Below are 24558 nucleotides of genomic sequence, written 5' to 3'. Positions count from 1 at the left end.
TAGTGTTGCGAGACAAGTTGTCATTTTGCGAGAAGTTGTAGTGTCATGGGAGTAGAAGTGTTAAGATGAAAATATCTTTACCAGAATACATTTTGAATTTGTAGTATTATTATTGTTTAATGTGTTCACTACAGTTAAATCCGACTTTTACAAACACAAAACTGTTAATTAATTCATTTATAATTCATGTAAATGTATCTTAATAAATATCTATTAAGATGATAGTAACTTTACACAAGTGATAATTTCGCAAGAAAAAAGGCAGAATATTACAATAATAGTTGTAAGTTTAAACCAGTTTAAACTTCCGAAATCCGGCCCGCGGGAAGTCCCAGGTTAAAAAAATAAATATATATATATTTTTTTAAATTATAATTATTTTAAATTTGTCATTTCTAATCCATTTTCTACCGCTTGTTACTCTCGGTGTCTCCTAGCCGCTCAGGCAAATCACAATATATATATACTGTATATATATATATACAAAATTATTGATGTAAAATTACAAAAAATTAACCACTATAATATTAAAATGAAAAAACACTTGGGGCAAAATTCTACTAAATAAAATCAGAACTTTATAGAATGGGGTTGTATTTTCTGAGAGTTATGTGAATATTTACATTACTACATAAAAAAAAAGTGTTGTTAGAAGAATCAAGTCTGATTGTTAAGATTATAAAATTGTAATCAATCAGATCTGTGTAGGCAAGTTGAATAAAATGTTATATATATATATATATATATATATATATATATATATATATATATATATATATATATATATATACTGTATATATATATATATATATATATATATATATATATATATATATATATATATATATATATATATATATATATATATATATATATATATATATATATATATATATATATATATATATTTATATATATATATAGCCCAGCCCCGGCCACATTTTTTAACCCAATGCGGCCCCCGAGTCAAAAAGTTTGGGGACCTCTGGTTTAAACATTAATTTGTCTCAGAATAAACTTGTAATTTTACGAGACAGATGAATTTTTGCAAGAAAAAAACTGCAACGTTAAGAGGCTGGTAGTAATCCAAGTGAAAAAGTTGTAATTGTATTTGTCTGGAAAATAAATTTAGTTGAAGAAAAAAAGTCTGAAAATAGACGCATTTTTAATAGAAAAGGCTATAATGTTAAGACAAACATTTAGGAGAATAAAGACGAGAAAAGCGAAGTCATATTACCACACATTTTTTAAGGTCAGTTGAGTATCCATCCATCCATTTTTCTACCGCTTGTCTCTTTTAATTTCAGAAATCATCATTAATTATCGTTCCACTGAACGTCATTTAAAGTGACCAAATATGGTTCCTTGCTCTACAGTGTTTATGATATGTAACGCATAACCATACAGCGTCCCCTATCAGGCGCAAAGTATGAGTCATGTTGTTATCTTTTGTGCTGGCGTGTGTTCCTGTTAGGACACCGAAGTGCATAAACTATGAACACGTGTGTTATTATGTGAAGATTTACAACAGAGCGACCGATGCGGCAAAGTATGTCAACAAGCCTTCAGGCCTCAGCTGAGTATGGATGAGCGTGACCGCATCAGTAATAACAATTTTCCATTCACTTTATCTTCCTCGCGTTGTTTTGTTGCTGCCATGGCGACGGCGCATCACAGGCTTATTGAAGGAGACTGGAAGAATACATTTAACTTCATTCTGTGTCATGATGAAATTAAGTACATATAACGTTGAAGAAATAAACGGAGGATTCCTGTTTTTCTTTTAATGTGCTGTAAGGAAGTTGATGTCTATAAAGTAAAGTTATGTTTTTTTTAAATATGCACATTATAGAAAAATAAACATCTGGGATTGGTTGGCTGTCAAAAATAGTTAAATAACAATAATAACAGGTCAATATTTACACCTCGCATTCAGTATTTAAAAATTCACTCCCCTCAATCATTCCAGTCTCTTCGCGGAGGTTTCCTCTTCCGGTTCTTTCTGGAATGCGGAGACGGTGGTTCTTTGAAGTCCTCACCCGAGCCTGCGTCCTGACCATCCCTCCAGACGGCAGGAGGCTCCTCCCCCGGGTAGAGGAGGGCCTGGCCATACACTTTACCCTGAAGGTCGGCGATGTCGTTGCGGAGGTCGGCCATGAGCAGGAGCAGGAAGTCAAAGGAGCCTGGAGGGCCCTTCAGGTCGAGAAAGATCATTTTAAGAGGTTTTCATATTCATAAGTATTAGAAAGTGTATCCAAACTTTTCAATCAAATTTCTTACCATTGTAACTATACAAACAATCTATACCTTGGTCAAACTGTCGCCATAATGACTTTAAAAAAAAAAAGAAGCATATTATTTTCTAATTTATATGTCCATATTAGACATTTACAGTACAGGCCAAAAGTTTGGACACACCTTCTCCTCATTCAATGCGTTTTCTTTGTTTTCATGACATTGTAGATTGTCACTGAAGGCATCAAAACTCTGAATGAACACACGTGGAGTTATGTACTTAACACAAAAAGGTGAAATAACTGAAATCATGTTTTACATTCTACACTGCAAAAAGTCAGTGTTCAAAAACAATTGAAAAAAAAATACAAAAATGAGGGGTATTTTATTTGAACTAAGCAAAATTATCTGCCAATAGAACAAGAAAATTTGGCTTGTCAAGACTTTCCAAAACAAGTACAATTAGCTAACCTCACTGAACCCAAAAATACCTTAAAATAAGTATATTCTCACTAATAACAAGTGCACTTTTATTGGTAGAAAAAGAAAAAGAGACCTTTTTGCTCAATATGTTGAAAAATATTCTTAAATTAAGTAAATGCTAGTGCCATTATCTTGACATAATGATATGCGCTCGACATGATTTTTTTTTTTCATGCTTGAAGTAAGAAATTATTACTTTAAAAAAGTAGTTTTATACTTGTGAGTGTTGATTACACAGCTTTGCATCAGTTGATATTCTAAATTCAAGCATGTTTTACTCAATATAGGTCATAACATCTCAGCAACAAGCTGTAATATCTTACTGAGATAATTTAGGACCAAAACCCTTAAAACAAGTAAAACACTCTAACATAAAATCTGCTTAGTGAGAAGAATTATCTTATCAGACAGAAAATAAGCAAATATCACCCTTATTTGAGATATTTAATCTTAGATTTCAGTTTTTGCAGTGTAGTTTCTTCAAAATAGCCACCCTTTGCTCTGGATCAGGGGTCGGGAACCTTTTTGGCTGCGAGAGCCAAATATTTTAAAATGTATTTCTGTGAGAGCCATATAATATTTTTTAACACTGAACACAACTAAATGCATCCATTTTTAAGTAAGACCAACATTTTTACAGTATAATAAGTCTCTTATTCTTTTTAATAACATTGTTATTCTGAAGCTAACCAATAATAAATAAAATACTTCTTACCATTAATGCGACTTCTTGAATAGGTGAGGTAGAAAACGGATGCATTAGAATGTTTTATATTTTGAACAATATTTTTAACACTGATTACCAGCAGAATTATTCATTACTTATCGTGTTAAGCAATGTCAGCTAAGATTTATCTGAGAGTCAGATGCAGTCATCAAAAGAGCCACAGGTTCCCTACCCCTGCTCTGGATACTGCTTTGCACACTCTTGGCATTCTCTCGATGAGCTTTAAACATACCTGTGAAGTGAAAACCATTTCAGGTGACTACCTCTTGAAACTCTTCGAGAGAATGCCAAGAGTGTGCGAAAAAGTAATCATAGCAAAGGGTGGCTATTTTGAAGAAACTAGAATATAAAACATTTTTTCAGTTATTTCACCTTTTTTTGTTAAGTACATAACTCCACGTGTGTTCATTCATAGTTTTGATGCCTTCAGTGACAATCTACAATGTAAATAGTCATGAAAATAAAGAAAACGCATTGAATGAGAAGGTGTGTCCAAACCTTTGGCCTGTACTGTATATTCTATAAAACTACTGTAAAAAAAAAAAAGTGATGTAAAATTACAAAAAATTAACCACAATAATATTAAAATGAAAAAACACTTGAGGCCTGATTTACCAAAGATTTGCACACGCAAAGCTGATCTACTAAAAGTGTGCAAAGTGGATTGCGTATGTTAAGTGAGCAGAAAAGGGCGTGCAATCCATTTTGCGTCTTTGTCTTTATTAATATGCAAAATATATGCTGATCAACAAAACGGCCACTATGTGGGAAGGAGAAGATGCAAATATAATTATTTAGCACGCAGAATGTGATTTATCAAGACTCATCAGCGTTTAGCGAGCACTATTTAGCGTCAGAAGGACGTGCGAACTGACTGTTCCACACACCGCTGCAGGATCAGTGCTCGCGCTGCACACACACGTGGTGGACAGAGAATCCTCCGTCCTACGTGAGTGCACATTTTGGATGGTCAGAAATTAAAAATATTAGACATATCGTCTATTCAGCAACATAGTTTTATAATTTCATATCTGTTAGAGGAATTATAAAGGACTTTTGAAACAAATTAAATTGATACGTTTTGGTGTTATTTAATATATTTTTTTAATGATGTTTGCTTTTTTCACATTGAATATATACTATTAAAATATTTTTTATATGAAAAAAAAACGTATTTAAGTAAAACATCATCATGAGCGTAGTGAAGTGCAGCCTCTCTAAGCACAACTTCAGCAGAAAAAAAGAAAAAAGTGAGTTCCGTTGTAGATGCACTACAGGACTGCACATAAAAAGTGGTACATGTCTCCTGCTTGTTTGGAAACGTAGCAAAACGCCACAGGTAGGAGCATGATAACATGGATGTGCAGTAAATGAGAGTGTCTCCGTGGTGATGCTCCGTATAGTTCAGTGTTTTTCAACCTTTTTTGAGCCAAGGCACATTTTTTGCGTTGAAAAAATCCGGAGGCACACCACCAGCAGAAATCATTAAAAAACTAAACTCAGTTGACAGTAAAAAGTTGTTGTCGCAATTGTTAGATATGACTTTAAACCATAACAACCATGCATCACAATAGCTCTTGTCTCAAAGTAGGTACACTGTCATGACCTGTCACATCACGCCGTGACTTATTTTGAGTTTTTTGCTGTTTTCCTGTGTGTAGTGTTTTAGTTCTTGTCTTGCGCTCCTATTTTGGTGTCTTTTTCTCTTTTTTTGGTATTTTCCTGTATCAGTTTCATGTCTTTCTTTGAGCGATAATTCGCGCATCTACCTCGTTTTAGCAATCAAGAATATTTCAGTTGTTTTTATCCTTCTTTGTAGGGACATTGTTGATTGTCATGTCATGCTCGGATGTACATTGTGGACGCCATCTTTGCTCCACAGTAAGTCTTTGCTGTCGTCCAGCATTCTGTTTTTGTTTACTTTGTAGCCAGTTCAGTTTTAGTTTCGTTCTGCATAGCCTTCCCTAAGCTTCAATGCCTTTTCTAAGGGGCACTCACCTTTTGTTTATTTTTGGTTTAAGCATTAGATACCTTTTTACCTGCACACTGCCTCCCGCTGTTTCCGACATCTACAAAGCAATTAGCTACAGGCTGCCACCTACTGATATGGAAGAGTATTAGACGGTTACTCTGCCGAGCTCTAGACAGCACCGACACTAAACAACAACACATAATTTGCAGACTATAATTACTGGTTTGCAATTTTTTTTTTACCCAAATAGGTGAAATTAGATCATCTCCCACGGCACACCACACTGTATCTCGCGGCACAGTGGTTGAAAAACACTGGTATAGTACGCGCAAAATCCCTATTTAAAAAAGATGGTCTGCACCACTTTACAATTGCACACAACACACCCACTAATAGTACAGGCTATTTTATAGATTGCACACGCTGTTTAGCGCAAGGTATTTGGATCTAAGTAAATCAAGCCCTTGGTCTTATCTTTATGTAAAGAGGAACAGACAACAAAGAGTCTTTGAAGATTTGTGTTGAAGTTTTCACGAAATGAGTTAATCTTTAAGACAAAAAAGGTCATATTACAAGTAGCAGAGTAGTTGGATTTTTACAAGAATACTTGGTATAACACTTTAACTACAAATGACAAAGGTACAATCTTAACCCAAAGGTGTATTTATCATAGAATTTAAAGTTGTAATGTTACAAGAATAGTGAAAGTATTCGGAATATTACAAGCTGTCGTTATATTACAGAAAAAAACAAAATTTGAGTTTAAACGTATTCATACTATTACAAGAATAACGTTTTAGCATGACAGGAATAAAGTTGCATTATTACGAGAAAAAAATATTTTTATGAGAATGTAAGAACAACATTTGGTCTTAACTTGCATTATGAATGGCAAAGGCGCAATCATAAAGTTGAGACGATGATTCTTGTGTCGGAAAGTTGTCTGGCATTATTGAATTTTTTACACCCCCCCCTCCAAAACAATATAAATTGCATTTAATGAGGAAAAGGTAATTTTATGAGAATGCTAAGAACCAACAATAGACAATTGATAGACGTAACGCAAAGGTGAGTTGTGTTGCAGAATCGGATGTTTCAACTTTCTCAATTGTCACAAACTAGTGTAAAAAACAAAGTAATCACTGTAAAATAATCTTTATAACGCCTGTCTCATGTCTCTAAAAAACAAAGCAAAATGCACAAATCCTGAAATCTTGTTTGATGCGACTTCACATTTTTCTTAGGGACATTTGGATCGGATTCAGATCTTTTAAGGTTCCGCTCTATCTCCTCTAGAACAATGACATTTATTTTGTGTTTTTTTATTTTTTTTAGACATACCGGTATGTAATTTTACTTACTGGAGGTCCAACAAGCCCGGGAGCTCCTCGGTCACCCTGGGAGGTAAATAAAATCAAATAAAAACACAATATTAAAATAATGAAAATATTAAATATGAATTAATACATAGAATTAAAATAAATAAATAAATAAAATAATAATAATAATAAAATAAAATAAAATTATATATATATATATATATATATATATATATATATATATATATATATATATATATATATAATTTTATTTTATTATTATTTTATTTTAATTTTATATATATATATATATATATATATATATATATATATATATATATATATATGTATATATATATATATATATATGTATATATATATATATATATATATATATATATATATATATATATATATATATATATATATATATATATATATATATATATATATATATATATATATATATATATATATATATATATACATACACACACAGTATTAGGATCCTCAAAATAATTAGTTAACTTGTGATTAATCACAAAAAATTATTGCAAGAATCATGAAGGCGTGCATGCTCCTTTAGCTTAGGCATGGATGGTTACCTGACAGGTGTCACAGGTTGTTAGACAGTCAGTGATCAGGTCACTGCATACATCAGTGGAAAGATGAGTGAAGAGATTCTAACTGGTTTGCTTGCTGGCAAATTTCACTCCAAAATACACCCAGACTGGACTTTAGATAAAACTTTAGATAAACTTTAGATAAAACTGTTACCACGTTCTGAGCAAATAAATGTGGTGCATTCAAATAGCTTAAAACAGAACAAATACTCCTGAATTCTGACAATAAAATTGCATTTGTGTCCAAATATAGGGATCTTTTTTAAGTTAATTTAAATTAAGCAAGCGAGTAATAACCTGTGATTAATCATGATTAATCCAAATTCAAAAGTGAGATTAATCAGACTGAGAAAAACGATTATTTGACAGCACTAATATATATATATAACTTTATATATAATATTGTTTATACATGTATATGTATATATATATACACTATATTGCCAAAAAGTATTTGGCCACCTGCTTTGACTCACATATGAACTTGAAGTGCCATACCATTCCTAACCCATAGGGTTCAATATGATGTCGGTCCACCTTTTGCAGCTATTACAGCTTCAACTCTTCTGGGAAGGCTGTCCACAAGGTTGCAGAGTGTCTTTAAAGGAATTTTCCACCATCTTCCAAAAGCGCATTGGTGAAGTCACACACTGATGTTGGTGGAGAAGGCCTGGCTCTCAGTCTCCGTTTTAATTCATCCCAAAGGTGTTCTGTCGGGTTCAGGTCAGGACTCTGTGCAGGCCAGTCAAGTTCATCTACACCAGACTCTGTCATTCATGTCTTTATGGACCTTGCTTTGTGCACTGGTGCTAAGTCATGTAGGAAGAGGAAGGGGCCCGCTCCAAATTGTTCCCACAAGGTTGGGAGCATGGAATTGTCCAAAATGTTTTGGTATCCTGGAGCATTCAAAATTCCTTTCACTGGAACTAAGGGGCCAAGCCCAACTCCTGAAAAACAACCCCACACCATAATTTCTCCTCCACCAAATTTCACACTCAGCACAATGCAGTCCGAAATGTAGCGTTCTCCTGGCAACCTCCAAACCCAGACTCGTCCATCAGATTGCCAAATGGAAAAGAGTGATTCATCACTCCAGGGAACGCGTCTCCACTGCTCTAGAGTCCAGTGGCGACGTGCTTTACACCACTGCATCCCACGCTTTGCATTGGACTTGGTGATCTATGGCTTAGATCAGACCTGGGCATTCCGGCCCTTTGTGCGTCCCTGTCCGGCCCGCGTGAGGCCAATTATAAATTACAAAATAAATTTAAAAAAGCATCTATGTCGAGTGTGCAATACAACGGTGCTGCTTTTGTTTTGAAAATCGTTATTTGTATTACTTCCGTGTGGAAGTAATGCGTGTGCGTGATTGTGAGTGAATGTGAACAGCTGCAATCACAAATTACAAAATAAAGTTGAAAAAACATCTATGTCGTGCGCGCAATACAACTGTGCTGCTTTTATTTTGAAAAGTATTATTTATGGGCGTGTGTCCGTGTGTAACCTGCGAGTGAAGGTGCACATGCAGCGACAAGTGATGCACGGTTTACACCCGAGACGCTAAAAAGAGAAAAGTTGATGAAGAATGGCGTGTTTTCAACAAGACATGGACTGCAAAGCAACGTTCCCTCTAAGGTGCGTGCCTGCGCAATTGCGCACTGCTCAAGCGTCCGCTGCGCGCAGCAAATACGTATATGCCGCGCACCAAATCAAATCCCATCTGAATTCTAAATAAAATAAACATATTTATTCTATGTAATTTTGCAATGCAACTTTGAGTGACAGTGACAACAAGCGGCCCTAACGGTGTTCGTCAACACCGTTCAATTGAACACCGTTCAATTATTGTAACGTCTATCGAGATGCTTCGAGGACAGGAAATATATCGATCCCTTTATTGAGCAAAACTGTTTATATTCGGACATAACCACACCAAAAACATGAGTAAAACAATTCTATCTCGAAAAACTAGTCATTTTCTGCCGTACAAACCAGGCCAAAACCAACTTGTCATCTGTCACCAACACGCATAGCACTAAGCCACTGGTGCGTTTATGGCCACACAAAAAGTCGGACAACTCAAACACCACACAAAGTTACACTATGACTTCTCAGTCATACGTGTGCTTATTTTACTGTCATTTATTATTAATGTTAATTTATTTATATTAGTCATGGAATGCTGTTACACACACTATGTTGAAGTATTACTATTATTATTAATTATTATTATTATTATTATTATTATTATTATTATTATTATTATTTATCTTACGGTATACATCAAAAATAATATTGAGCAAAATTTAATTGAAATATTGTCGATGTGGCCCTCCAGCAGTGCTCGGGTTGCTCATGCGGCCCCCGGTAAAAATTAATTGCCCACCCCTGGCTTAGATGCAGCTGATCGGCCATGGAAATCCATTCCATGAAGCTCTCTGCGTACTGTACGTGGGCTAATTGGAAGGTCACATGAAGTTTGGAGCTCTGTAGCAACTGATTGTGCAGAAAATCGGCGACCTCTTTGCACTATGCGCTTCAGCATCCGCTGGCCCCTCTCTGTCAGTTTACGTGGCCTACCACTTCGTGGCTGAGTTGCTGTTGTTCACAAACTCTTCCATTTTCTTATAATAAAGCCGAGAGTTGACTTTGGAATATTTAGGAGCGAGGAAATTTCACGACTGGATGTGTTGCACAGGTGGCATCCTATGACAGTTCCACGCTGAAAATCACTGAGCTCCTGAGAGCGGCCCATTCTTTCACAAATGTTTGTAGAAACAGTCTCCATGCCTAAGTGCTTGATTTTATACACCTGTGACTGGGCCAAGTAATTAGGACACCTGATTCTGATCATTTGGATGGGTGGCCAAATACTTTTGGCAATATAGTGTATATATACCACATTATATATATAATAAATATATTGCCTTTATATATAGATACATAAACACGTAGTATACACAGTAATATATGATTATAAATATATTCTTATTAAACAATCCTTGTCGTTGGCCCATGTAGGTGTACCTAATCAAGTGTCTGCTGAGTGTATGTTTACATATCAAACATCCACTCAGCGTGTTAGCTCGACCGTGAGGAATTACTGTTGATCTACAGTAGCGCTCGTCCGCCCGACTGACGCGGTGACTCGGTGGATTCGCCGAGGGTCACGCCGGGGGCTGTGATTGTTTTTGCAGATGGTTTGGATTTGTTACTCGGGAGACAGATTGGCATCACTCTCCGATCTATCCACACAAACATTGGGCTTGTAGCAAAGATTGCAGGATAAATGTACCTGGATGGAGCTTCCCTTCTCAGGGAAGGAACGTGTTTGCACTTGAAGATCTCAAAGATTCCTTCAACGATCAGTCATACCTTGATTTGTGCAATCTCTAAATCCAATTTAGCAACATAGATCGTAAACATGCAGCGACTGGCCGCTGATCTCCACCTGAGTAGCATCACATCTTCTGACTCTGACCTCTGCTATGTCAACTACTACTTGAACATTCATTTCCAAATGTAATCAGACCTCACCTTGCGTCCGTCTTTTCCCGGTGCTCCAGGAGGCCCCTGTTGAATAAAGACAACAGCTGATATTTGCTCAAGCTTCTGCGTTTTAATTGTGTTTATCGAATATGTTACGGGGGATTTTTAATACTTGTCTGTGCTCGTTTGCCTTAATTCGGCAAATTATGTAAAATTCCATCCATTTAGTGTCCATATTGATTAAGTTCTGTTACGAGGTGAAGCAATGGAGGTTTTAAAGGAAACCTTGGATTAATTTAGTCTTTTCTGACTTATAAATGTTGTTACGGTGTTGGATACTCATGTTAAACAATGCGAAAGCGTCAAATAATAAGGTTAAAGGCCTACTGAAATGACATTTTCTTATTTAAACAGGGATAGCAGGTCCATTCTGTGTGTCATACTTGATCATTTCGCGATATTGCCATATTTTTTGCTGAAAGGATTTAGTAGAGAACATCGACGATAAAGTTTGCAACTTTTGGTCGCTGATAAAAAAGCCTTGCCTGTACCGGAAGTAGCGTGACGTCACCGGTTGTGGATCTCCTCACATCTGCACATTGTTTACAGTCATGGCCACCAGCAGCAAGAGCGATTCGGACCGAGAAAGCGACGATTACCCCATTAATTTGAGCGAGGATGAAAGATTCGTGGATGAGGAAAGTGAGAGTGAAGGATTAGAGGGCAGTGGAAGCGATTCAGATAGGGAAGATGCTGTGAGAGGCGGGTGGGACCTGATATTCAGCTGGGAATGACTAAAACAGTAAATAAACACAAGACATATATATACTCTATTAGCCACAACACAACCAGGCTTATATTTAATATGCCACAAATTAATCCGCATAACAAACACCTCCCCCCTCCCGTCCATATAACCCACCAATACAACTCAAACACCCGCACAACACACTCAATCCCACAGCCCAAAGTACCGTTCACCTCCGCAAAGTTCATACAGCACATCTATTTCCCCAAAGTCCCCAAAGTTACGTACGTGACATGCACATAGCGGCACGCACGTACGGGCAAGCGATTAAATGTCTGGAAGCCGCAGCTGCGTACTCACGGTACCGCGCATCCAACTCAAAGTCCTCCTGGTAAGAGTCTCTGTTGTCCCAGTTCTCCACAGGCCAATGGTAAAGCTTCACTGTCATCTTTCGGGAATGTAAACAATGAAACACCGGCTACGTGTTTGTGTTGCTGCAGCCGGCTGCTAACACACCGCTTCCCACCTACAGCTTTCTTCTTTGCTGTCTCCATTGTTCATTAAACAAATTGCAAAAGATTCACCAAAACAGATGTCCAGAATACTGTGGAATTTTGCGATGAAAACAGACGACTTAAAAGCTGGCCACAATGCTGTCCCAAAATGTCCGCTACAATCCGTGACGTCACGCGCAAACGTCATCATACCGAGACGTTTTCAGCAGGATATTTCGCGGGAAATTTAAAATTGCACTTTACTAATCTAACATGGCCGTATTGGCATGTGTTGCAATGTTAAGATTTCATCATTGATATATAAACTATCAGACTGCGTGGTCGGTAGTAGTGGGTTTCAGGAGGCCTTTAATATACATGTTTTGTACTACAATCTATTTAACGATAGCATTGCCATTTATTATAATGTCATGTGAATATGCCAGAAAAGTTGATGTTTAACAACAACTTTTCACAAGTTGATGTCACTAAAGATACCTTTTTTGACAAGCAAAATGTTTTTATGGATATACTGTACGTACACTCCCCAGGTAATTCCAATGTTGCATTATATAGACCTACTTTATATGATAAAATATCTTATTATAGTTTTATTTAATTTGCAAAATAAAAAACACTGTTCACATTATCATTATGGGGTACTGTCTGTAGAATTTTGAGAACAAAAATACATTTATTCCAGTTTGGAATAAGGCTGTAACATAACAAAATGTGGAAAAATTTAAGCGCTGTGAATACTTTCCAGATGCACTCACTAGTGATCTGCCCTCAGGTATATCCAATCCTTAAAGCATCCACTCCACCGCTCGCCCTTTTGACGTGTTTGTAAGAGCTGCCATCCCTTACGCTATCTTGCATCCCAGATTTTCTCCCCAGAGGCCTCTTGTCCTCCACTCTACCTTCAATCATGACCACAAGCAGATCTTCGTGACGTAGCGTGTGCATGATCCAGTACTGATGCACTGTAAATCATTTATTAAGCTCTGATGTGTCATAGATGCAAGTGACACGACCTCTGTGATCAAATGTGTTATTTTATGTGTCACTTAACCCCATGAGGAATGATATAATATAATCTAATATTTAATATATAATATTTTGTATAAACTTTAGATTACAAAGACTGCTCTTCTTCATAAGAGACACAGTTTGATGGTAACAGTTTCCTCGGAGAGTGTGGTTTTTACACACAAGGATTTTGGCACCGTTTTTACGCCGTAGTCGTCACTCCTGCTGTCTGGCGGAGTGAAGTGCAAAAGAAATACTGTGTACTGCCAAAATCACATGATTAGCGACTAGTTGACGTCAGGCTTAAAATGTCATTGTGGTGCTTAAAGTCGACTACTTTTTTGCTCTATGTATTGCATTGGCCTTTTGTCATGGTATGTATTGAGCTTTTGTAAATGCTGCCATAGGGAAATATCTAAATTTGCTCCCATTATTCTAATGGGGGAAATGTTTCATGGGTTCACAAGGGGCTTCATGGATTAAGCTTGCGTACGCACAAAAATCTGCCGTTCTCACTTTTTCACAGCAAAGTTGAGATGTATCAAAAGGAAAAAGAGCGTGATACTGTGCGGTTCCTCGCGCCAACTTCATAGCTGGCACACACGCATTTCTACAGGCTGTGGATACTTTGGCGACACACAGAGGTGGTCGTTCGGGCTTTGCCAACATTTGATTTCAATAATGTAAAAAAGATCGAGGCAAAGACACAAAACTCATATTTCATATTTATGAGGACGCCTATTGATTTATCCAGGTGATCATTTTTCACCTTTGCTGTCACAATGTGTTTCTGACTCCAGCACCAGCTTGGCCAGTCGGGCAGACAGCAGCCGGTGGTTGCGGCACATTAATGGCACCGGAAACGGTGGAGGAATGGTCTGACTATGTCACGTACTGCTGTTACCCCAAGTAACTCTCCTGAGTTTTAATAATAAATTGTGTAATCAAAAAAGGGTCAAAGTCTTTCACATTCTGACATGTTCAATTGACACATTATTATGCCTAATTTTGTTGTGATGCCCCGCTGGATGCATGAGGAGGTTGAGGTGGGCGGGGTTGAGGTGGGGGGGTAGGAGGTAGCGGGGGGGGTGTATATTGTAGCATCCCGGAAGAGTTAGTGCTGCAAGGGGTTCTGGGTATTTGTTCTGTTGTGTTTATGTTGTGTTACGGTGCGGATGTTCTCCCGAAATGTGTTTGTCATTCTTGTTTGGTGTGGGTTCACAGTGTGGTGCATATTTGTAACAGTGTTAAAGTTGTTTATACGGTCACCCTCAGTGTGACCTGTATGGCTGTTGACCAAGTATGCATTGCATTCACTTGCGTGTGAAAAGCCGTAGGTATTTTGTGACTGGGCCGGCACGCAAAGGCAGTGCCTTTAAGGTTTATTGGCGCTCTGTATTTCTCCTTACGTCCGTGTACACAGCGGCGTTTTAAAAAGTCATAAATTTTACTTTTTGAAACCGATACCGATAATTTTGAAACCGATACCGATTATTTCCGATATTTAATTTTAAAGCATTTATCGGCCGATAATATCGGCAGTCCGATATTATCGGACATCCCTACCAAATATTACATAACTTTCACATGAAACTCTAATCTGGCTGTAAGCAGACTAATGTATGAACATATTTTGTTGTAAATTACACAAATTATATTTATTTTAGGGTAATCAGAGTCACCCGCCTCATCTAAAGTTTTAGATCTTTGCAAACGGGGGTGCAGCACTACTTGATCGACTGTCTCCTTGCCTGTTTTGGCCGTGCACATCTCATCTTCCCCTTCCTCCTAATGTCCAACCGTTTCAAATTTTAATTCACTGTTTCTAAGTTTGCGTGCGGTTCTCGGAGCTCACAGCTGAGACGACCGGGTCGCATCGTGGTGCGAGGTGTTCTCCCAAGGATGCAGACGGGCTCGGACACAGCTTGCAGGTAGGGAAAATGATTTATTTTAGAGCTAAATCAGACAGGAGAAAACAAAAACGACTAGCGTGGGAGCTAGCAAGCAAAATAATGTAGCATGAGAGCTAGCAGGAAACAAAGTGGTCGTTACTTGTTGCATGAAAGCAAATTAGGAAGCCAGGCAGAGTGCTGCCCGGGCGAAGACTAAATAGCCCTCTGATTAGCGCTCGGGCAACAGGTGCGCGTCCCGAAACGCTAACCAGAGGCAGGTGAGCAAAATCTGCCGTCATGGCAACAGAAACAAAACACACGTGACACTAAACTGTAAACAAACTGTGATCCGAGCAGCGGATCCTAACAGTACCCCTCCCTAAAAGGACAGATTCCAGATGTCCCTTGAAAACAAAAAAAACAACTGGAACCCCAAAAAAAAAACAGGCAATAGTTCACGAGTCAAGGGCGGGCGGGGGGAGGACTTGGTGGTGGGTCGCCAGGCCACGTGTCCCCGAATCCAACGGGGAAGGGTCAGGTGGCGGCGGCGAATGGAACGCCGCCGCCGCTGGCGAGGCGGGCGAGGCGGGCGACCACGGTAAGGCCACATTCGTGGCCGCCGAGAAGGTGGGCGTGAGTGGCGCCAGAATCTCAGCAGCCTCTGAGTCCTCGAGGGCTGCATGCGGGGACCTGCTTTCCGCTTGCGCCGCCGGACCACTCGAGGTCGCTGAGATGTCGCCGTGGGAGTCGCTGTCGTGGCAGCAGGAGTCGCTGTCGTGGCAGCAGGAGTCGCTGTCGTGGCAGCAGGAGTCGCTGTCGTGGCAGCAGGAGTCGCTGTCGTGGCAGCAGGAGTCGCTGTCGTGGCAGCAGGAGTCGCTGTCGTGGCAGCCGGAGTCGCTGTCGTGGCAGCCGGAGTCGCTGTCGTGGCAGCTGGAGTCGCTGTCGTGGCAGCCGGAGTCGCTGTCGTGGCAGCCGGAGTCGCTGTCGTGGCAGCAGGAGTCGCTGTCGTGGCAGCAGGAGTCGCTGTCGTGGCAGCAGGAGTCGCTGTCGTGGCAGCCGGAGTCGCTGTCGTGGCAGCAGGAGTCGCTGTCGTGGCAGCCGGTGCTGGTGCGAGAACCAGTCGTGGTACAGGTGCTGGTGCGAGAACCAGCCGTGGTGCAGGTACTGGTGCGAGAACCAGTCGTGGTGCAGGTACTGGTGCGAGAACCAGTCGTGGTGCAGGTACTGGTGCGAGAACCAGTCGTGGTGCAGGTACTGGTGCGAGAACCAGTCGTGGTGCAGGTACTGGTGTGGGAACCAGCCGAGGTGCAGGTACTGGTGCGGGAACCAGCCGAGGTGCAGGTACTGGTGTGGGAACCAGCCGAGGTGCAGGTACTGGTGCGAGAACCAGCCGTGGTGCAGGTACTGGTGCGAGAACCAGTCGTGGTGCAGGTACTGGTGCGAGAACCAGTCGTGGTGCAGGTACTGGTGCGGGAACCAGCCGTGGAGCAGGTACTGGTGCGGGAACCAGCCGAGGAGCAGGTACTGGTGGTGGAGCTGGTGCTAGCCTTAGCCTTGGCGCTAGCTTAGGTGCAGGTGGCCTAGCTGGCGGTTGCAGCTTAGCAGGCCGAAAAACCGGTGGTGGCGGCCGGGCAGGAGGTTGTGGCTTAGCCCGCCGAAGGACAGGTGGCGGTGGCCGAGCAGGAGGTTGCGGCTTAGCACGCCGTTGTGCCACCCCACTCGCACAGCTCCCAGTACTAGCCCCCCCCCTCAAAAAGCGGATCCCAGACGCGTTCCTTGCGGATTGGAACCGTCTTCAAGGGTGGGTGGAGGGTGGTCAGGGGGAGGGTAGAATCCTCTCCTCTAAATTGTCCAAAATGTCTATTGTCACCCCCCACTTGAGACTGGGACTGACTAGATTTAGTCCTTAAAAAAAATGTCCTGATAATGCTTAATCTTAGAAATAAAGTCCTTAGGAGGTGGCTGACAAAAGGGAGCAGAAGAATTTAAAAAAAAATCTTCGTCTCTGACGTCATCCACAGTGGGCGGGGTGACGTCATCCGTGTGGGTCTCCAGCTGACTGACAGCCCAATCGGTGAAATGTTTGGCGAAATGGTCAATTGGGTTGCCAAACATCTGAGGAGGGGAATCTTGGGCTGAATGTAGCTTGCTGTGTAGTGGTGGAGGAGTTTGAGGGAGTGGCGCGTCTTGGCAGCGAAGTGAAGACCTCTTGGGTGGCTTCCGTCTTCGCTGACGCGTCCGGTGGTGCGGAGGTGTGGCGATGTCCTCGGGCCAAACGGAGTGGATTGGGACCAACTTTCCGTTAGGACCCCAGATCAGGTCCTGGCGCTCCGAGGGGGAATAGCGGAGAGTCTCCGCCTCCATTGCTCGCAACACCATCCACGCACCTTCGTCCATCTCCTCCGACGTGCTCGTTGCGGGAGAACTTCTTGCTGGCTTCCTACTGTAACGACCGGGTCGCATCGTGGTGCGAGGTGTTCTCCCAAGGATGCAGACGGGCTCGGACACAGCTTGCAGGTAGGGAAAATGATTTATTTTAGAGCTAAATCAGACAGGAGAAAACAAAAACGACTAGCGTGGGAGCTAGCAAGCAAAATAATGTAGCATGAGAGCTAGCAGGAAACAAAGTGGTCGTTACTTGTTGCATGAAAGCAAATTAGGAAGCCAGGCAGAGTGCTGCCCGGGCGAAGACTAAATAGCCCTCTGATTAGCGCTCGGGCAACAGGTGCGCGTCCCGAAACGCTAACCAGAGGCAGGTGAGCAAAATCTGCCGTCATGGCAACAGAAACAAAACACACGTGACACTAAACTGTAAACAAACTGTGATCCGAGCAGCGGATCCTAACAACAGCATTAAAAAGGTTCACAATCTCATCTCTCTTTCGTTCGCTGGAAACACGAGAAAGAAGCAACTTCTATTGACTCCTACTGAATTTTGATTGGGCAGATCTCAGACTTACTTACTTAGACTTAGTTCCTCCCATTCTTGTTGGAACATTGGGCGACGAGTCCCCTCCATTTGTTCCGGTCACTGGCGACCCCTCTTGCTCCATGCCAGTTGACTCCCATCTCTATCAGGTCTTCCTTGGCTGTTTGTCTCCACGTCTTCTTTGGCCGTCCTCTCTTCCTCTTTCCCCCTTCTGGCACCCAGTCCATTGCCACACTTGCCGGTCTCTCTCTTGGCAGTCGGAGTACGTGTCCAGCCATTCTCCTTCTCATGTCAGAGACTATGTCAGACAATGGTGCTACCCCTGCCCTTCTCATCACCTCTTCATTGGTGATGTGGTCTCTCCATGAGATCCTCAAGATGTATCTAAGGCACCGTCAGTGGAAGACATCCAGCTTGTTAATAATGCTTGATGTCTTCATCCACGTCTCACAGGCATAGGTCACTGTAGGGATGACCAGTGACATATAAAGGCGCAGCTTTGTGGACGTACTGATAGATTTTGATGACCAGATGTTCCGGAGGCGTTGGAAGACTCCTGCAGCTTTTCCAATTCTGGTCCGTACATCCTTTTCTGCGTCTCCAGTGTTTGAGATGTTGCTTCCAAGATACGTGAAGTTCTCAACGTACTCTATGCCTTGTTCGCCTACGGTGAGCAGTGGAACGTTTTGGTCTTGTGCGACGGTCATGGCCTTGGTCTTCTCTTGGCTTATACGTAGGCCGACTTTTACCCCTTGCTCATGCAGATTTTTGGTCAATTTTTGGAGCGCAGCGTAGGAATGGCTAAGCAGAGCCAAGTCGTCCGCAAAGTCCAGATCTGCCAGTCTGCCCCCTCCCCACTTAATGCCGAGGTTTGCTCCGACGACAGACTTCCTCATGACAAAGTCTATGACAATGATGAACAGTAAGGGAGACAAGATGCAACCCTGTCTTACCCCGGTCACAATGTCAAAGTCGTCGGTTGTGCTGTTGGTGGTTTTCACTCGACAGATCTCAGGCACATGGCTTATTTCAATATGAATTATTTATAAGGGGGCGTGGCGATCAATCATCTGCGATCAATTCCACATTGATTGGGATGTAACAAAGAAATGTGCTTGGATTCATTAATTGAATTTTAAAATAATTTTTTTATGCGTACATCGTTTTCCGGATTTGAACGTACGCCCACTTTTAGCAAGAAATCTACGCAACTATTAATATATGAGGCCAGAGGATATCTGAAGAAAATGTTGATATTTTCACTATTGGAACTTAAGGATCCTTTTTATTTTTGGATATGCCGCTTATCAAAAGACTTTGAGGAAACGTTGACATTTGGGGAACATTTTGAAATTTTTGTTGTCCTAACATTGAGAAATGTCTTTTAATTGGAACATTAGCAGCAAATTATAACATTTTCTTTCTCAGTAAAACTGGCTCAAAGTTGGAAAAACCCCTTAAGGAAACACTAGGAATAAAGTTTGACATTTGGAGCATATTTTTGACATGTTTTTTTATTTGAAACATCTTTAACAAAATGGTCATGTATCACTTCATTGGGAATTTCCGGATATTTGGCTCAAGTCAAGATTTGGAATATTTTTCTTTTTGGAACACTTGGGCGAACACTTTCTTTGCTTGTGACGCCTTTTTTCTTTTAGAATTTTGTTGGGATATTTCCCTTCAGTTGGACATTTTGAGTGTTTGAGATATTTGTCATTTGGACATTTAAGGCAAATTTGGACATTTTCCATCTCTGGATCGTTAGCTCAGTTTCCTTCCTTATCGGGACACTTGAAGCAAATTTGGATATTCCCTTCACTCGGAAATTCGGCTCCATATTTGTTATTTCCCTTATTGGGACATTGGGAGATGTTGGCCTTTTTAACATTTTCATTAAAATCCCATCTTTAGCTGAACTTTTCAGAAGTAAATAGTTCCTTTATAAATCTTGTTAAGTAGAGACATCTTTGAAACATGGCCTCTTTCTACAGGGTGAACTTGTGCTCCTGAGCTAATCAACATTAAAAAAAGTAAGAGGGAATCAGTGTTTCCGATCGACACATGTGACCCACTGATCTAAACCTCTAATGAGGATTAAGAGGTTGCAGAAGACGAACCAGCGAGCTCACGGTTAGAAACTTACAGTAAATGTGACTTGCGGGCTTTGGTGGTTTTGGCACAATAACGGTGCTCGCTCGTCTGATTGCAGGTGTTGATAGTGTCATTCATCAATATGGCAACCGAGAACCGCTTCTTACACATTCTTGGTTAACATCCCACTCATCAACATGAAAGGCTGACGCTCACAGGCAAGAAAGAGGCTGCGTGCTGAAAACACAATCATGCCAAAGAAAACCGCTCAAGTTGTCAAGGGATTAACCCTTCGTTGTTGTAGTTTACCTCACAAAAGGTGAACATTTTTATATAAATGAACCTTGCATAGCGAATAATGTCATCCACCAATTAAGTCATGCACATTTTGATTGCACCTATCTATCAACGTAATAAATAAAAAGTACATATCCACTGACCACAGCTCCGCGAGGGCCTCGTTTGATGTGGGACAAGTCTGGTGTGGGCCCCATGGGACCCATCAAGCCCCTTGGTCCAGGAGGGCCTGGGGGCCCCAATTGTCCTTTAGGACCCCCTGGTCCTTCAGGTCCTGGAGTGCCTAAAACAACGCAGATGCACGATAAGGTCCAATAAATATTGTACATTTTTCTTTAGCCACTGAGCAGTTGATGAGACACGCACTGTGGGACGAGCTGTCAAGCAAATGATGAATTACAGTTTGAAACATGATACTTTGGCTATAAATAATAGTCAATTGACTGTTATTTATCTAATTCTACCAACAGCAGTTTTTCTAGCATTTGTTACTATTTCAAAACATTCAAATTTCCATTTCCGGCCACAAAATTGGAGTCACCTTCTCCTCATTCAATGCCTTTTCTTTATTTTCATGACTATTTACATTGTAGATTGTCACTGAAGGCATCAAAACTATGAATAAACACGTGGAGTTATGTACTTCAAAAAAGGTGAAATAACTGAAAACATGTTTTATATTCTACTTTCTTCAAAATAGCCACCCTTTGCTTTGATTACTGTATGCACACGCTTGGCATTCTCTCGATGACCTTCAAGCACACCTGTGAAGTGAAAACCATTTCAGATGACTACCTCTTGAAGCTCATCGAGAGAATGCCAAGAGTGTGCAAAGCAGTAATCAGAGCAGAGGGTGGCTATTTTGAAGAAACTAGAATATAAAACATGTTTTCAGGTATTTCAACTTTTTTTGTTAAGTACATAACTCCACGTGTTCATTCATAGTTTTGATGCCTTCAGTGACAATCTACAATGTAAATAGTCATTAAAATAAAGAAAACCCATTGAAAGAGAAGGTGTGTCCAAACTTTTGGCCTGGACTGTATATATGTACATATATATATATATACATATATATATATATATATATATATATATATATATATATATATATATATATATATATATATATATATATATATATATATATATATATATATATATATATATATATATATATATATATTAGGGCTGCAACAACTAATCGATTTAATCGATTAAAATCGATTATTAAAATAGTTGCCGATTAATTTAGTCATCGATTCGTTGGATCTATGCTATGCGCATGCGCAGAGGTTTTTTTGTTTTTTGTTTTAATAAAAAAAAAAAAAATTGTTTTTTTTTTTTACTAAACATTTATTTATAAACTGCAACATTTGCAAACAGCTGAGAGACAATAATCAAAATAAGTATGGTGCCATTATGCTGGTTTTTTTTTCAATAAAATACTGGATAGGATAGAAATGTAGTTGGTCTCTTTTATCCGATTATTAATCGAAGTAATAATCGACAGATTAATCGATTATCAAATTAATCAGTAGTTGCAGCCCTAATATATATATATATATATATATATATATATATATATATATATATATATATATATATATATATATATATATATATATATATATATATATATATATATATATATATATATATATATATATATTTATTCCCTCTTACTTTTTTAATGTTGATTAGCTCAGGAGCTATATATATAAGCGGTAGAAAATGGATGGATGGATGGATGGATGTAATAGCTTTAGTTAAATTTTAGTTTAATGGTTCCAAACTGTAGCTTACCTGGTGGACCGGGAAGGCCCGGGGGTCCTGTCAAAAAAACTGTTGTGGACCCTGGAATTTTGTCATTGGTCCTTTGCTCAAGAGCATCACCACTGCTTGACAGCATCTTGAAAAAAATAAATAAATAAATAAATAAAGTATTCCTGATGTGTCTTATTCCTTTGAGCATTTTTGCAGTCGAATATGAAAGCTGATCTTGCATGTGAAGCAGGTCAGCTGTAACCCAGACAAATGGAGGTTAGGGCAACCTGGGGCGTTAAGCAGTGTTATATTGTAAGCGCTCGGTATGCTAAGCAGCATCCTCAGGAAAAAAAAAAGTTATCTCTGATCTCGAAATATATAACGTCGAGTGCGATCCCAGAGGGATACAAATCAGTGTTTGAGGCAAGTTGTGCTGTCAGCATCAATCTCAACTCCAACCTCTCACCTTGACATGAACACTTGAACCCGGCAGAGAGGAGGATGCATTAAAATACACTGCTATAGGGTTTCGTACATACAATCAGTTGACACTCCATCAGGTACACCTGCAAAAATCTTGTACAAAGGTAACTATAAATGTCCGGTTATAGATGACCACCATATATCCCACTAGACATCTTAACAGCATTACAGTACATTTGAAAATGTTTACTCCTATAATCATATATATATTTGTATTCCCTTATGTGAAAGCACATCTTTAAAAAATAGGCCTATAAAATGAATCTAGTTTAATCAACTATTAAAAAAATATTTTGGTAAGTGAAATTTCAAGTCAAAAGAAAATTGTTCGAACACATGAAAGTGTGTTTTTCAACTACAAAATGTATAAAGTATATTAACTTGCCTTGAAATAGACATATTATAAATATAGGCAAAATAATAATATTGTAATGTAAACAATCTGATTATTTTTCATAACTTGAAACTAGAGATGTCCGATAATATCAGACTGCCGATATTATCGGCCGATAAATGCTTCAAAATGTAATATCGGAAATTACCGGTATCGGTTTCAAAATTATCGGTATCGGTTTCAAAAAATAAAATGTATGAATTTTTAAAACGCTGCTGTGTACACGGACGTAGGGAGAAGTACGGAGCGCCAATAAACCTTAAAGGCACTGCCTTTGCGTGCCGGCATACTTGGTCAACAGCCATACAGGTCACACTGAGGGTGTCCGTATAAACAACTTTAACACTGTTACAAATATGCGCCACACTGTGAACCCACACCAAACAAGAATGACAAACACATTTCAGTAGAACATCCGCACCGTAACACAACATAAACACAACAGAACAAATACCCAGAACCCCTTGCAGCACTAACTCTTCCGGGACGCTACAATATACACCCCCTGCTACCCCCTACCCCACCCCCACCACTTCAACCCCGCCCACCTCAACCTCCTCATGCTCTCTCAGGGAGAGCATGTCCCAAATTCCAAGCTGCTGTTTTGAGGCATGTTGAAAAAAATAATGCACTTTGTGACTTCAATAATAAATATGGCAGTGCCATGTTGGCATTTTTGTCCATAACTTGAGTTGATTTATTTTGGAAAACCTTGTTACATTGTTTAATGCATCCAGCGGGGCATCACAACAAAATTAGACATAATAATGTGTTAATTCCACGACTGTATATACCGGTATCGGTTGATATTGGAATCGGTAATTAAGAGTTGGACAATATCGGAATATCGGAATATCGGCAAAAAAGCCATTATCGGACATCTCTAGTTGAAACATTAATGGACAATATGTATTTAATAAATTATTTCCTAGTTTTAAATCATTCTTTTTAGTTGTGTATTTAATAGACACAACAGTCATTTAATTTCAAACAGTGATACCGCATCATGCTTAACTGATTTTTTCGGAATATATTTTCTGGGGTTTTCTGCTCAGCGCTGACTGTTTTCTCTTGGAACCAAAATAAAAAAATGTCTTTAAAGTAGCTGGCATGTTTCAGGGAATATTTGTCTTTATGTTTCTCAAGCTGCTGCATCTACCCAGAAGAATGTTATTTGTCAACGGAAGGTTTCGTACCCTGGCATCAGAATTAGAATTAAATTAGGACTTAAAAACAATAAATTTTCCGCTACAACCACAGTAATATTGGTGAATTAAAATCCCAATATGAATTATAATTATATTTATCCATACAGTATGTTGTATCTGAAATGGGTGTCTCTAATTTTGTGAGCAGTGAGTATTTACAGAGTCCAGCAGCAGGGGTTGGCAGACCACAGGACTGCAAGCCATTAATCATGTGATCCAGTAAGCGGTGCTGAGTGCCAGTAGTGGCGGATTCAGATACATTCGGACAACTGCAATCACACGGAGGGAAACATGACCATTGACGAGGAGTTTTCCGCTAATGTGCTGTCCAATTCGCATTTTAGGCAAACATCAAGCAGCTCCAGTGAGAGAAAC

The 24558-nt window shown here is 39.6% G+C and overlaps 1 protein-coding gene across 2 annotated transcripts in view; it reads right to left on the bottom strand.

Annotated features, from left to right (window-relative positions):
• Positions 1-1331: 1331 nt before the first annotated feature.
• Positions 1332-24558, bottom strand: part of ccbe1 (collagen and calcium binding EGF domains 1) — a 91007-nt gene continuing 67780 nt past the window's right edge. The window contains exons 7-11 of one of the 2 annotated variants that reach the window (XM_062031992.1): positions 22138-22243; positions 20475-20614; positions 10897-10932; positions 6779-6814; positions 1332-2193 (exon numbers count right to left, since the gene is read on the bottom strand). In XM_062031992.1, coding sequence (XP_061887976.1) covers positions 1957-2193; positions 6779-6814; positions 10897-10932; positions 20475-20614; positions 22138-22243 — 555 coding nt within the window. In that variant the 3' untranslated portion in view covers positions 1332-1956. The remainder of the gene's footprint in view (positions 2194-6778; positions 6815-10896; positions 10933-20474; positions 20615-22137; positions 22244-24558) is intronic. The other variant, XM_062031993.1, reaches the window with a different exon arrangement.

This window comes from Entelurus aequoreus, linkage group LG21 (genome assembly GCF_033978785.1).
Source record: "Entelurus aequoreus isolate RoL-2023_Sb linkage group LG21, RoL_Eaeq_v1.1, whole genome shotgun sequence".
NCBI lineage: Eukaryota > Metazoa > Chordata > Actinopteri > Syngnathiformes > Syngnathidae > Entelurus > Entelurus aequoreus.
The sequence above is the reverse complement of the archived record's forward strand: the minus strand, read 5'-3'. Positions and strand labels throughout refer to the sequence as shown.